The sequence below is a fragment of the Trachurus trachurus genome, assembly GCF_905171665.1.
Source record: "Trachurus trachurus genome assembly, chromosome: 13".
In the NCBI taxonomy this organism is placed as follows: Eukaryota; Metazoa; Chordata; class Actinopteri; order Carangiformes; family Carangidae; genus Trachurus; species Trachurus trachurus.
This window is the reverse complement of record NC_139892.1, coordinates 23,284,390-23,298,161: the sequence shown is the minus strand read 5'-3', so window position 1 is coordinate 23,298,161 and position 13,772 is coordinate 23,284,390. Positions and strand designations below refer to the sequence as shown.

The 13,772-nt window shown below is 44.0% G+C and overlaps 1 protein-coding gene across 2 annotated transcripts; it reads left to right on the top strand.

Annotated features, from left to right (window-relative positions):
- Positions 1–2,488: 2,488 nt before the first annotated feature.
- Positions 2,489–13,481, top strand: LOC310996205 (sushi domain-containing protein 6). Of its 2 annotated transcripts, none has more exons than XM_083985588.1 (6): positions 2,489–2,720; positions 7,330–7,436; positions 9,455–9,655; positions 11,653–11,797; positions 11,904–12,775; positions 12,820–13,481. In XM_083985588.1, exons 1-5 carry the CDS (start codon positions 2,524–2,526, stop codon positions 12,241–12,243), a joined length of 990 nt encoding a protein of 329 aa, XP_083841714.1. In that variant the 5' UTR covers positions 2,489–2,523; the 3' UTR covers positions 12,244–12,775; positions 12,820–13,481. The 2 variants fall into 2 exon arrangements, with proteins under 2 accessions (XP_083841714.1, XP_083841713.1); XM_083985587.1 differs by having other exon boundaries at positions 11,901–12,775.
- The last annotated feature ends 291 nt before the right edge of the window (positions 13,482–13,772 follow it).

The window sequence follows — 13,772 nt, the reverse complement described above, 5'->3', positions numbered from 1 at the left end:
CAGTGTTGACATTTTGTCGTGCGTTAGACAGAAGTGTACCTGCACCGTTTTGTTTTTGTAAATTTCACTGGTATTGTAAAAACATAGATTACACTACACAAATTTTACTTTTTTGCAAATATAATTTTTGTAAAAGTCATCCATGGTGTGTGTGTGTTTTCTGTTACGCTTACTGTCTAATATTGGCTCAACCCTCATTAGCCTCACACTGAGCTGTGCTTAGACCTTCATGCTAACATGTATCTGCAGTTACTCTCACTGGTTATTTGTTTGTGCAAAATGTAAAGAAGCTATTTCTCTTTGATTGTGAGGAATTAACCCTGATCATGAAGATAAGATCTGAAAATATTCACTCTTCTCTTTGACTAGACTGTGTTCCCAGTTCCCACGCCTCGTGTTTTCAACACCAGTCCGATAATACAAATCAATTTTCATATGACAGATGGTTTAGTGTGCAGTAAATGAATTTTCATTAGCACCTGAGGCTATTTCTGATAAGAAGTACATTTCACTAACATTGTGGCTGCAGTGGACTTTCCATAGGAAGCAGATTCACTCAGCTCTGACCTGCACCGCCCTGCCTGCTTTGCTTTTTGTACATTGGCATTCAGCAACATAAAAACATTGCATGACTTATTAGTGCAATGAATGATTTGTATTGTATGGCATGATTATAAATGTGTCACTCAGGGGTTTGGATGGAACCACTGGTAAACAAAAACACACCCAACTACAAGCCAGGAGCAGCAGAGAGCTGCTGCTTTACTCTTGAAGAGACTCTGGCAGACGCAGGCCTTTGAGGTCGGAGAGATGATTCACTGACATTTCTGCTGTAATGAACAAGGCTGCGCTGTATCAGAATCAGATGTGACGAGGCCTAAACTGAATGTCATCCTTCACAGTAACCTAAGTGACTAATTACAGGACTGATGGAGCTGCCACAGACTGCCTGGTGAGCTGGTGCTGCTGTAGACCAGCCTTCAGTGGAAACCCTGAGGACTTCTCTGCTGTATTACAGCAACAGCCAGAGTCAGTCAGAGCACTTGTATTTTTAGCATTTCCGTCAAGTCGCTCCGTCAGATGAAGTGAGCTCTGTGGTGGTGGCGGTGGCTCCTGCAGGCTGCAGTTCCTCAGCTCAGCTTTTACTGTAAACAGTCAACATGAAGGATGGGCCCAGCCAAACGGTGACAGCTGTATTTGTGGTCAGTGTGAAAGTTAAGACTAGGTGAGGACGCTCTCTGCTCGTTCTTCAGCTCTTTAGTGGCTGAATTGGGGTAAGGTCTGAGTGCAGAGTTAAATGAAGAAACGGTGTGCATTCAAGCATGGTGGGGTGGGTGACTTTAAAAAGAGTGAGAGTTAATTCTAACGCTGAATATTATTATCCACAGTCGGTGCAGATAATGAAACTAGGTCAGTGGTTGGTTTGTTTTGTTCATATGAATGCCTGCACAGAACAAACCAACCGGTAGTTTGATAGCCATTAAGGCCAGTGAAAAATGGCTGAGCATAACTTACAAAGAGCTTGTGCCTTTTTCCCATTTCACCTCAGGAGGTGTTTGTTTTATAGCCACTTTTGGCAGAAATATTAAGTCTACAGTGAAATTCAACTGTGTCTAAGCTCAAACAAACACAAAAAAACATTAGCATAGATACATCTTTAGTTGTTGAACAGCTCATGATTGACATTTTTGTCCAAATGAACAAAAAAAAATCTGTGCTTGTTGTTTAATCAGATAACCAAATGTTAGTCCTACTGGGAACCTGTTATTCAGTGGTCCAGTGCAGCCTTACAGAGCTGACAGTGTGGCAGCAGACGACTGGTCAACTAAATAAAACTGTAGAACAGGTCAGACCATCAAAGAGCATTTTGAGTCTGTGACTTCTGTCTGAAACTGTTTCCAATAAGTCTCCTTGGTATTCAGTTAGTTTTGTGGTTCTACTCCTACTATAGGCCTGTATGTTTTTATCATTGTGTGTGTGTGTGTGTGTGTGTGTGTGTGCGCGTGCGCGTGCGTGCGTGTGCGTGTGTGTGTATTGTTGTGAGGACATTGTGGTAGGTCCTGGCAACTTTTATTTGTTGAGGGTTCAGACAACTGAGAACTTTTATTTAAAAACTTTTTTTTTTAATTCTGCTACTTTGAAATAAAATTAGCTTCTTTTTTTTTTTTTTTTTAAACCTATACCCTATTATGTGAACGACTGTCCTCAGCGGAAGTCTGTGTGTGTCGGTGGGTGGGTGGATGTGGGTGTGTGTGGTGAGAGAGAGAGAGAGAGAGAGAGAGAGAGAGAGAGAGAGAGAGAGAGAGAGAGAGAGAGAGAGAGAGAGAGAGAGAGAGAGAGAGAGAGAGAGAGAGAGAGAGAGAGAGAGAGAGAGAGAGAGAGAGTGTGTGTTTTTTTTTTTTTACAGTCTATGGCGTGTGTGTGTGTTTCCAGGAGATAACGGGGCGGCACAGGGGGGCGGGGCTTGGAGGCCCGCAGCGGCCAATAGGAAGCCTGATGGTCGCTGTCAAACACAGCTGATCGATGAGTCAGGGAGCAGCAGCCTCGCAGGTCTCACTTGTTGCTGAGCAGGAGCGAAGACCGTCAGCTGACCACCGAGCCCCGCTCCGTCCGATCCGTCCGGCTCCCTCTCCTCTCCGCTCGCTGCCGCAGCCTGAACCACCACCAGCCTCCGCCTCAGCGCCGGATCGCTCCGCTGCCGCCCGGATCTCCGCTCTCAGGTGAGTCGCTCCTGCCTTTTAAACCTCCGACACTCGCTCCGTCCAGAGAGCGGCTGTCCGAGCCGGACCTGCCGGCCGCAGCGGCCGCAGGCTGCGCTGTGACGGCGGCTCCGGCGCCGTGAGAAACAGGCGCTCTGTGTTTCTGTGTCTCTGTGTTTATGAAGCTTGTTTCCAGCAGATTGAATGCGTGGGGTTGTATCTTGGAGTTCAACCAGAGCTCGTAATAAATAACACATAAACGGTGCCTATTTATTAGGCTACAGCTATTGCCTACAGTGATGGTGATTGATCAGAGTAGGAGCATCGAGGCTCCCACTCCCACTGTTTATACATAATGGACCCCCCAGTGGGACTCAGGCATACCTAGCCTAATTCAGGTCTCTGAGTCTCTGCATGTTTGAAGGAAGGACTGGGGTTGTTGCAGGTCTCTGGGTCTGCCGGACACTTAGCCTAGTGTAGCCTACTTGAAGGGTGATCCAGGCTGTAGTTAGAAGCTTGAGGGGTTTTATGTTTCTGAAGGAGCTTGCAGGGTCTGTGACAACACCAGGTTCCAGAGGTTCTTTAGAGGCTTAGTTTTGATTGATTGTTTATCTTTTCTAACAGAAACATCTGGCTCAGATGTGAATGTGCAGCTTTTCTGTTCATCAGTAGGCTAAACCAGTGATCATTGGTTTGTGGCTGTTTTTGGTCATTTTGTCTGGGTCCGACTTCTCAACAGCTTCCTTCCCATTTTTATTCTTTTCATAGACTAAAGAGTCAGTCAAAGTCTTCATAGTCTTTGAGTCTGTTTGTTCTCCCTCACAACATCTGGTGCATTTCACTTAGAGCAGTATTAATATTTGTGTAGGGGGATTGTTTGTAGCACCTCATCACCCAGATCAATAGATACACACTGGAGAAACACTGAAACCAGCAGTATGGATTAAATCGCCCATGAATATATGGATAAATTAAGTCTAAAGACACACAGGGTGAGGTAGTAGCAGCAGCAGCAGACAGACATGTTGGGTTTTACAGGTATGATCACATAATTGACTTCACATTGTGAACCACTAACATGAATAAAAATAAATGTTGCTGCTGTTGCTCATGCAGAGTCCATGTTTATTTGACTTTATGTCCTCATTAGCTTGTATACAAGCACTTTGAACATGAGCTGTTTTATGGATTCAATTATAACAACAATGGTGTCAGCACACAATTGTGTTGAACAACACTGTATGGAGGCTGGATGAAATGAGTTTTTAGTGGGTCTTTCACCCCCACAAACACATCCACCCCCACATGACCTGCTCAGTAATGCAACATCAGCAGTTTCACTGCATGCTGTGCACGCTCATTGTATGTTGTGTATCCTGACTGTTTAGAGCATCAGTACCAGCGCGTCCCATCAGACTGAGTAATTATGTAATAATATACTGTAAGTTTGAATTAGATCCAATTGCATTCAATGAGGAAGAACCCCTGAATGTGTGGTTACAGACCACATTAAGTTTTTTTTTTATTGAATTTGATTCAGTTCCTCTTTGCTGTATCTGTGCCACTCAGCTTTCTGCACAAAACCAGTCCACAGGAATAAATACTTGTCACACCACTGAAAACCATCTCTGTGGTGGTTAGTGTTACACAGAGCTGGTTAAATTTGTTATGTTTCTCAAGAAAAGCATTTTTCAGTAGTCTTACTGAGCTGTTAGAGCAGATAACATTAGATCTAAATTGCTGTACTGTACCATAATGACATATGAAAAAAAATAAATTCATGTTTTCCCCAGTTGTGGTTAAAAACTTGAGTCAGTTCTTAATAAATAAGAAATGAGGACAGCGAACTGAACCATGTACAAGTTTCACATGTTGAGAGATTGAAGCAGCAGAGCAGAAAGAGCAAAGTTCACACTGGCAGAGCAGGAGTCACCTCCACAGCTACTGATCAACCAGACTGACAGATGTGGTTCTGCAGGTGAAGACACGTAACGCTACTTACTACCAACAAGTGTTAAAGTGTCAAAGCAGACTCCCAGGAGTTGACTGCGTGCTTTCTGTTCTCAGCTTGTCTCTGGTGCTCAGGTGTTTCTTAGGCCTCAGGTGGGGAGGTGGTGTGGACGTTTCCTGCGCAGTGTTTTTTTTTGTTTGGTTTTGTTTCTCCAGGTCAAAACCATTTTCTTCCTCCTCATGAGGGCTCATGTTAGCTACACAACTCTTCCTCTGTTTGCACTAAACAAATCACTGTTGCGGCTGGAAACACAGAATACATCACTTCCTGTGTAGCCAGAAAATATTTCCAAGAAAGAGCTGGCAGGGAGCTAGTGTTTACAGCTGCAGACGTTACTTTACGTCACTTAACGCGGGATATGTGCTGTTTGTTTGACACCTTTATTCTGAATCATGCTGAGAGTGGGTACACATAAGCAGGGTGGGCTTCCCGTAAATGCAGAGTCAGTCCAGATTGTGTCTTTCAAGTTTCATACAGCTTCGGCCTTCACCATCTTGTATCAGAGACACTATACTGTAGCAGCAAATACTGAAATACGTGGGAACACTGACATTTGAAGCTCACCAGGATAATGTTTGTAGTGGTTCTGATTGTGGTGGTGTTGATGAGTCACATATTATTTACACATCCTTTATTCACGGAGTTGTGAAAATGTGGCCAGAGTGAAGGCGGTCAGTCATTTCACAGACTTGTGGTGGTCACAGCATCTACAAAAGCAAAAACAGCATCACAGTGAGTTGCTCTTACCTGAAAGAGTCATTTTTATTTTATGTTGTCAAAAAGATTCTCTTGCCTCCCTGTTTCCAACTTGACAAACAATACAGCAGAAGTTATAATATCACAGAGGGCCGCGATGACTAAGATGCAGAGTTGCAGACATCCCACGCAGGCAGTGGTCACAGAAGACAGAGCTGCAAATATGTGTGTGTGTTTCAGTCTGTGTGTATATGTCTGGGAGTGTGTGTGTGTGTGTGTGTGTGTGTGTGTGTGTGTGTGTGTGTGTGTGTGTGTGTGTGTGTGTGTGTGTGTGTGTGTGTGTGTGTGTGTGTGTGTGTGTGTGTGTGTGTGTGTGTGTGTGTGTGTGTGTGTGTGTGTGTGTGTGTGTGTGTGTCCATCTGAGTGTGGGCCATATTGAGGCAGGGGGCACTCCCTCGCTGTTCCTGAGATGACTGGCATCTCTCCTCACATGAAAGCTGAAAACACACACCAAAGCTCACTGAGCGCAAACACACGATCATCTCCACGCACTGAAAAACACTGTGGCATTTAGGCTGGCATTCTCACAGAGGTGCTGGTTTATCACAGGAAGTGTGCGTGCCTTGGATGAACGCCGTGCAAGTCATCTGGAGCAAGAGTCTGGCTCGTTGTGGCGTTTCACTCCCCCTCGTCCGAGAGGTTGCAAACAGGACAGGTTCACTGTCATGTTGTTGAGTATGTGGCTGAACAAGTTTTACACCCTGAAAAGATACTCTGATGATTAGTAGGCTGATTAACACAGTGTTTAACATGGGGTTTAAACATGAACAGTGAAAAAGAGAATAGAAAACTGCAGCTGGAAGCACATCGACTCTTACTTCCTCTTTGTGAAATTCTGGATGGGCCTCGTGCCCCACCCCCATCTGGGTCAGATGAGGAGTCTGTTGTGCCGGCGACTGCCTATCTCAGAACAGTTAGCGTAGTTAGCATCTTTGATTGGTTTCTCTTGTTTTGTTTATCTTGGTTTCAGGTTTGTTTGACTGGTTAGTTTATTTTTTGGTGCTGGTGCTATAGAGCTGCAGCAGTTGATTACTAGATTGTTGATCAACTGAAAATGCACAGACGAGAGTTTTAATCATTGATTAATGGTTGATTGAAAGTATTTTTATTAAACCCCAGAACTTCTTATGGACCTGGGACCTTTTAACTTTTTTACTGGTCTGAAGAAATGGCATTAATCATCAGACATTAAGAACATATTGGTCAGTTGCTTTCCTGTTGCAGCCTGTGTTGTCTGAAGAAAGTGGAACAGTAACATTTTGTAAATGGACAAACATCGAAAGTCGATCTTCACATCAGAAAGCAGCAGGGTCGACAGAAATTGTCAATGAAATGAAATTGCCATGATGATCAGCCAAACTGCTGTACTTCCGTTATTTAGTTCTTGTTTGAATTGCACGCTGTTGATGATAAAGTTTAGTTTTAACACAAGTCAGTGTTTTCATGTTAAAGTCGTGGAGGTTTTGTGGAGGTGTGACTGCTCTCAGCAGCTGGCAGGTGTTAATCAGCACCACAGCAGCAGACTCGCTGTGTCAGTCTCCTTCAAGCTGAAGCAAACACTGCAGGCTGCTTCACAGCTCACCATACATTCAGAGGGGAAAAAACCCTTTGCACATCTGCGCAGCTGTGATGTCATTTCGGACCCTTACTTCACAGGTCCTTGACAATGAAAGAGGTCCAACTTCTGCTTCCTGTTCAAAGATACTGTGAAGACACTTGTCCTCATTATATGTGTGTGTGTGTGTGTGGGGGTGGGTGTGTCTGTCTGTCTGTGTGTGTGTGCCACATCTGTTTGAAGATGGCCGATGGATAGTTGTTGTGTTTTTCTCTTCCTCTGACTCTCTATTTCTGGTGCTTCATCAGGAAGTCTGACTTGATGTCTGCCTCAGTCCTGCATCCATGGCCGTGTGGACCCGTCAGTCTGGTCTGTGGACTCATCCTCCTGGCCTCCTCACCGCTCCTCACTGCAGGTATGAACTCTAACCCAAAGCCCTCATTCATTACTTGGGTGTACAAAAATTACCATTTACATTGGATTCAAGGGAAAACTACTAAAATTCTTACTGTTACCAATAATACACAATACTGTACAACATGCAACGAACAGCCCTGTCCAAGTCATTTGATTAGATGTGTGAATGAATAATGGAAGAAACAAACAAATCATAATTTGTTGTTCCCTATTTATGGCTGTGATTTGGTCATATGCAGACAATTACAGTCTTATTTTAAATATTTGCAGCAAATACAAAACTTGTTGGGTTAAATGGCATCTGAGCTGAGTTTCCTCTTCAGCTCACCTACCTCTGAATGTTCTTCATGATAAAAAAAACACACACACATGGAAGTGAAAGGGACTTCTCAGGGAATTGTTGAAAAGAATAAGTGTTTCTAAGAAGAACATGTCTGACAGTGAGATACTGAAAAATTTCACTCATCTAGATGAACTGTCACCACTGGTTTTGATTTTTATGACACTTGCATCATCTCTGCTTTTCAAACACTAGATGACCTTTTACACAGCAGGTTGCAGGATGTAGACAATTTGTGCTCAGCTTGACATATTCACTCTGCTTCGGAGATATAAAACTAAACTGCCCGGTTCCTCATTTTTCTCTGCGCTCTTAAATTTATATTTGTTTATTTGTTTTACTGAAGCTCAAACTCTGGCCATGAGAAAAGTGGCTGTAACTCAGTCTTCTTCCTGCTCTAACTGCATAAATAGCAGTTTAAACTAGAATTCCTCTTATGTCATTGTGTGAAACCACCGTTTAGACTAAATATATGTACAATGACTCTCCTGCTCTAAAATCCAATAAACACTTAGTTGACCTACATCTTCATTTGCAAAAGCTCTAGTGATTTTCCACTCCCAGCCTCACACTTGACCTACTCTACTCTTTGCATGTTGGTGTTCAGGGTTAAGGAGCTTGCAGAGGCGGTACAAATCGTAATTCTGCACATGCAGACTTTTAGGGTGGAAGGTGAAGAAATAGAGGAAGTGAGTAATCGTGTTGGCTGCTGTGGCAAAGCTGTCCATTGGGTAAGCAGAAGAGGTCTGTGGGCAGCGTTCTTCTCACTGAATGAACAGAAAGTTGCTGTGCTCACGCTACCCGGCATGTAACATTTGCATAAATACGCAAAATTAACCAAATCCTGACCCCCAACCGACTTTAACCCACTCTTCAGCATTTGTTTACAGTAACAGCACCTTTTTCAACCGGTATCACCCTCACTCATCATCCATCACCCTGTCACCACAACACCGCGTCCTCTTACAGAGCAATGAAACACCACCAACAACAAGCAGACACATGGACCCTCAGGTTGTCCTGGGGCTTTGCTGCTCTTCTCACTCAATCAGCTACATCTTGGTGAATAACCGCCATCTACAGCCGATAGACACTCAGTAACTGCAGGACAAAGGAGTGCATATTTCTATTGTCCTAAAACCTACACCTAGTACATGTCTCGTCTGTGACACTTTAGATCTGTGAATTATTACCACACCATTTGTAAGTCAATGAGATGATTAACACAAACACCTAGACAGGAGCTGCAGGGGTTGGCAGCCTGACACAGACCTGTCATGCTTTTCTCACCCACTGAAATCTTTTCAGCATTAATGAGAAGAAATCAGAGTTTCTACAAAGCAAACCAAGCTGAATCTGGTTTCCAAGTTTCTGGCAGTGGCAGCTAGAGCGTAGAAGGAGTTAGAAAATCACCTCCAGAATGTTTATCCTCTTCTTTAAAGCCTAAAGAAAACACATGCATGTGGAGCAGTGCTGCAGAGGTGGAGGAGGGGAGGAGAGAGGAAGGCTTTATGGGAAATGTTTCAATTCTATGAGAGTATAAAAAGCATTAAACCGATGTCAGCGGTGTTGTGGGAAGGTTACCTATAATTTTGACTTTCAGTGCACAAAGCTGACTCAGACGTGTCACTGTTTTAAAAACCTGCTCTCATCGCTGTGTTTTTGTGTCTCTGCAGGGAGACTGAGCAACTGCACTCACCCTCTGGTGTCCGAACACGGAGGTTTCCGCTGCGACCCGTCTCCGTGTCGAGGTTTCCCTTACAAGAGCTCCATCCATTTCTTCTGTGAGCCCGGATACCACACCAACAGGAACCGTGTCTCAAAATGTCGCCATGGGAAGTGGGTGCCTCCGATACCGACCTGCATTCCCATCAAAGGTGAGAGTTTGGACTTGTTAATAAAACACTCACAAATACAAAAACACGCTGTAAATGGTGGCGTTAGGGGGCAGGGAATGGGAAGAGGTGGTGTACCACGGAAGGTGTGTGATCCTGTTAGTCACAGGTCGAGTCCAGACCATATTTTACTTTTATCCCAGCTGGGTTCACCACTTTTTAGTGTCCCCTGGAAACACTTCTGATTTTTAGCAGAGCACATGTTGTCAAAATGATGAAGATGTGTTTTCTCAAGTTTTAGTGCATTGAGCTCTGAGGGCCACCATACTTTTGGCCTCAGGGAATTGCAACAAATGAACTCAACTCAAACTCAGATCTATTGTTATAATAACTTCAATACTAAATAATGATAATACAAAAAACCCAATACAATCCAGGTCCCATGGTTCAGCTGCCCCCTTCTCTCTCTCTCCCTCTCTGTGTCTCTTTCTCTTTCTGTCTTTCTCTTTCCCTCTCTCTGGAGTTTGGCTAAAAGAAGACTCAAATCATGTGACTTTAAGATTCCTGTCTTTGTTAGTAAGCAGATATTTCTGGAGGGACTGTAAACATCTCTTGACATTTCCCAGCAGCACCGGCATCACAGCACTCCTCGGAGAGGATCTCAGTATATATAATCTAGTCGTGACTCATCACTGTTCATCCAGACCCTTTGCAGGCTGATTAGTCATTTTTAAGACAGTTCCTTCTTGTTCTGAGTTTTCAGGAAGCAGAGACTGTGTTGCTGTTTGGGGGTCGGTTACCTTTTGGGGTCTGATTCCCTGTGGGGGTCTACCTTTGCTTAAAATGTGTGTCAATGTCAGTTCAAGATGTGAAAGCTTAGTCAGCATAAAAAGACTTCTCAATAGGCTTCACAAATGAGTTCACCTCTCTCACGATCAGGAGGACAAGCCTCTAAAGCTTTGATCATGTAGCATTTTATTATCACAGCATCATTATTGAGGCTTGGTCCCTCTCCGATAGGCATTTATCATTTGACCTACTTAACATAGACATGCTCAGACTCTGTAGCTTCACTTTCCTCCGATCAGTTCCGACTTCCTCTGTTGCCATCCGTCAGTCGTGCTGCGACAGGAAGTCAGAGCGCACAAAGAGGAAGCGGGCAAAGAAACCATATTAACCATTAGACATTTCCTCTGTGTTGACGCTGTCAGAGCCTCATGGAAAGCTGCTGCCATTGTCATAGGCACAGAAAAACCACATGACTTGATCAAAAACAGTCTGCCATACTGTAGACCTTGTATTGGATCATCTCCTGCGTTCAGACATCACCACAGATAAGGTGGGTTTTCCCACAGCGGTGCAGCACTGGTCACAGTTAGATTCAGACAGAGACAGCTTCCGCTCGCTATCTCAGTTAAATCTACCATATCTGCTGGTGTGACCAAAGATCAAAGTAGTAATCAGTAAGTGAAATCTGGAAATCTGAACTCCACTGTTGATTTGGGGCCAATGTCACATACATCATTGTGTTCAGGCCGGTTGCCACAGACACCCAGTTCAAAAGGCTGCAAAGCTACTTTGTGGATATGCAAAACTTGTGTCAGTCGACCCTGGGCTCATTGACCATTGTGTTAGACTACAAAGATTGTGTGATAGATTATGACTTGACATTTATAATGAATATCTTTGCGTGTGCCATTTCCGCACAATCGAGGCAACACTGTTTCTTCTTTTTCTCTCTTTGTCCTGTGGCTGTGATTCATTTTTTTCTTCCTTGATTATTATTTAAAAAATTAATGATCCAATGTATACATGTACAAGTCACAAAAACGTTTCTGGCGCCCAATTTGATGTTAAAATAGTTTGTTCTGTCATTGTCTGAAAATACCCTACACCCACATACAGTAAGACGGCAGGAAATGTGTCATGTTGATGTTTCGGTGTGATGTCTGCTGACAGAGAGCGCAGCAGACAGTTTGTTATGTGTTGTGAGTCTGTGCTGTAGTTATTTCTTCAACATTTGTCTCTCTCCTCCACAGAAGGTCCCAACATGAACCCTGATGACAGGGCCAACGATTCGATGCCCAGCATGGCCACCACAGCAGTGGGCGTGTCCATCTTCCTGCTCACGACCACCGCCTGCCTGGTTGTCAAGTCGCGCCTCTACCCCTGTCAATCACACAGGTAAGAGCAGGATTAAAGAGGTTTTCAGTGCCTTGCTCAAGGACACTTCACCTGCACAACACACCTGTTTCTTCCACATTAAATGTCTCTCTCTCTCCTGCAGCAGCCGTCGCTCCTCAGACCAGCTGGACCTGATGGTGGACGGACTTCCTGTCTCTCTCCCCTCCTACGAGGAGGCTGTGTACGGAAGTTGGGGGCAACGCCTCCCTGCCTGCTCGACACCTGGACCCACCCAACTATTACTGGCTCAGGAGGCTCCCAGCTGTCACCAGCCGCCACTCAACAACCAATCAGACGGCAGTCACTGCCCTCTCCTGTCCTCCCAAACCCCCGACAACCCCCCTCCTCCTTACGAGGAGGTCCAGTCATCACACCCCAGAAGCAGGACGAGTGACGGGGAGGTGCGGCAGCTACATGTTGCTCTGTCAGATGACAAGGACACTTGATTGACAGACTGTCGTGTTCGTATATGACTAATAATTTTTCGCACATGGAGTGCAGTTGTTTAGCAACGAAAGCTCTGTTTTGAATGACAGCCATCTGCTGCGGTGTTTATTCTTCTGGAGGCTGAAGAAAACAAAAACATGGACTGACAGCGGCCTCCTGTGCTGCCTGCACTTTTTCTGGTCGGCTCCAGCTCACCAGCGTCAGGACACTGTGTCCTATCACATGCTATTATAGACGAAGCTCATAAGCTCTGATTGGCCAGTTGTCAGGTCACAAAGACCTGGCAGAAGAGGACTAAAGTACATTAATGAGATGTTGATTGTATAATGTTTTGTATGAATGTATGACGAGTGAGTGTATGTGCACACACAGCTTTGTTGTCAGGTAAAACCATGGTATCCAGAGTGTTGTTTTCTTCAGGACAGTGCAGCCCTTCAGTTTAAATGAGAAAATGCAGTGAAACTTAAAATGTTTTCACAGGATATCAGTGTGTGTGTGTGTGTGTGTGTGTGTGTGTGTGTGTGTGTGTGTGTGTGTGTGTGTGTGTGTGTGTGTGTGTGTGTGTGTGTTTTCAGTGTTGTTCTGGAGACGTCGTCTATTTTTCCCCTCAGTGATGGGGCCGGTGGAGGCTTCCTTTGTGAAGTCAGCGGCATGCTGTTACAGAAACCTGTGTGTTTCCACGGCAACTGACTCTATTCATTTCTATTTGAGAATTCTGTGCAGCGTCTCTCTCTCTCTCTCTCTCCCTGAGCCTAATTGGACTGTCATGCACATATTGTTGATGTGACGCCTGCGTGGTGCAAACACTCAGGTGAGAGGTGGAAAAACAGCGTGTGGTGATGTTAATTTAAAAATGTGTGTACAGCTGATCCAAAGATGTGGATCCAAACAGTCAGTGTGTTTCCTCCTGTGTTCATTTGGTGTGAAGTCAAACAAACAAACAAACAAACAAACAAACAAACAAACAAACAAACAAACAAACAAACAAACAAACAAACAAACAAACAAACAAACAAACAAACACACAAACCAACACACAGCACACACCCTGGGACCAAATGGAAGTGAAACTTGTTAGAGAAAACCTGACTGTCTCTCTTCTCCCTTCAGTCTGGCTGGTTCCCTCCCTGACGCTCTGCAGACGCCTTCACAGACTTTGAATGTATTTTATGTTTCACTTTGTGGCAAAAAATCTTAACTATTATATGGATTGTAATATTTACAGAATAATTATTTGTATATGGTATTATTGCACAGAATGATATTGTGAATAAATGTTGATATGCTTCTTTGTTTCACATCCTGGTCCTTGGTTTCATTTGTGATGAAAATATTCTCCTTAGTCAGTAACTTTGACTCCCAGAACTCATGACACTTTGCTTTTATTCATTTTCATCTCAACAAACCTCACACTTTACACAGGTCACAGTTCTTTATTTATCTCAGCTGTAAACAAGTCTTAAACAAACATACACAGAATCACACTCAGATCCATGTCATGGAAACCTGGATTTAAGATGTTAAAAGT

Coding starts and splice junctions, on each gene's coding strand:
- LOC310996205 (XM_083985587.1), top strand. CDS start 2,524: ATGAGTCAGGGAGCAGCAGCCTCGCAGGTCTCACTTGTTGCTGAGCAG. Junction 7,437..9,454: donor CTCACCGCTCCTCACTGCAG/GTATGAACTCTA, acceptor GTGTCTCTGCAG/GGAGACTGAGCAACTGCACT. Junction 9,656..11,652: donor GACCTGCATTCCCATCAAAG/GTGAGAGTTTGG, acceptor TCTCCTCCACAG/AAGGTCCCAACATGAACCCT.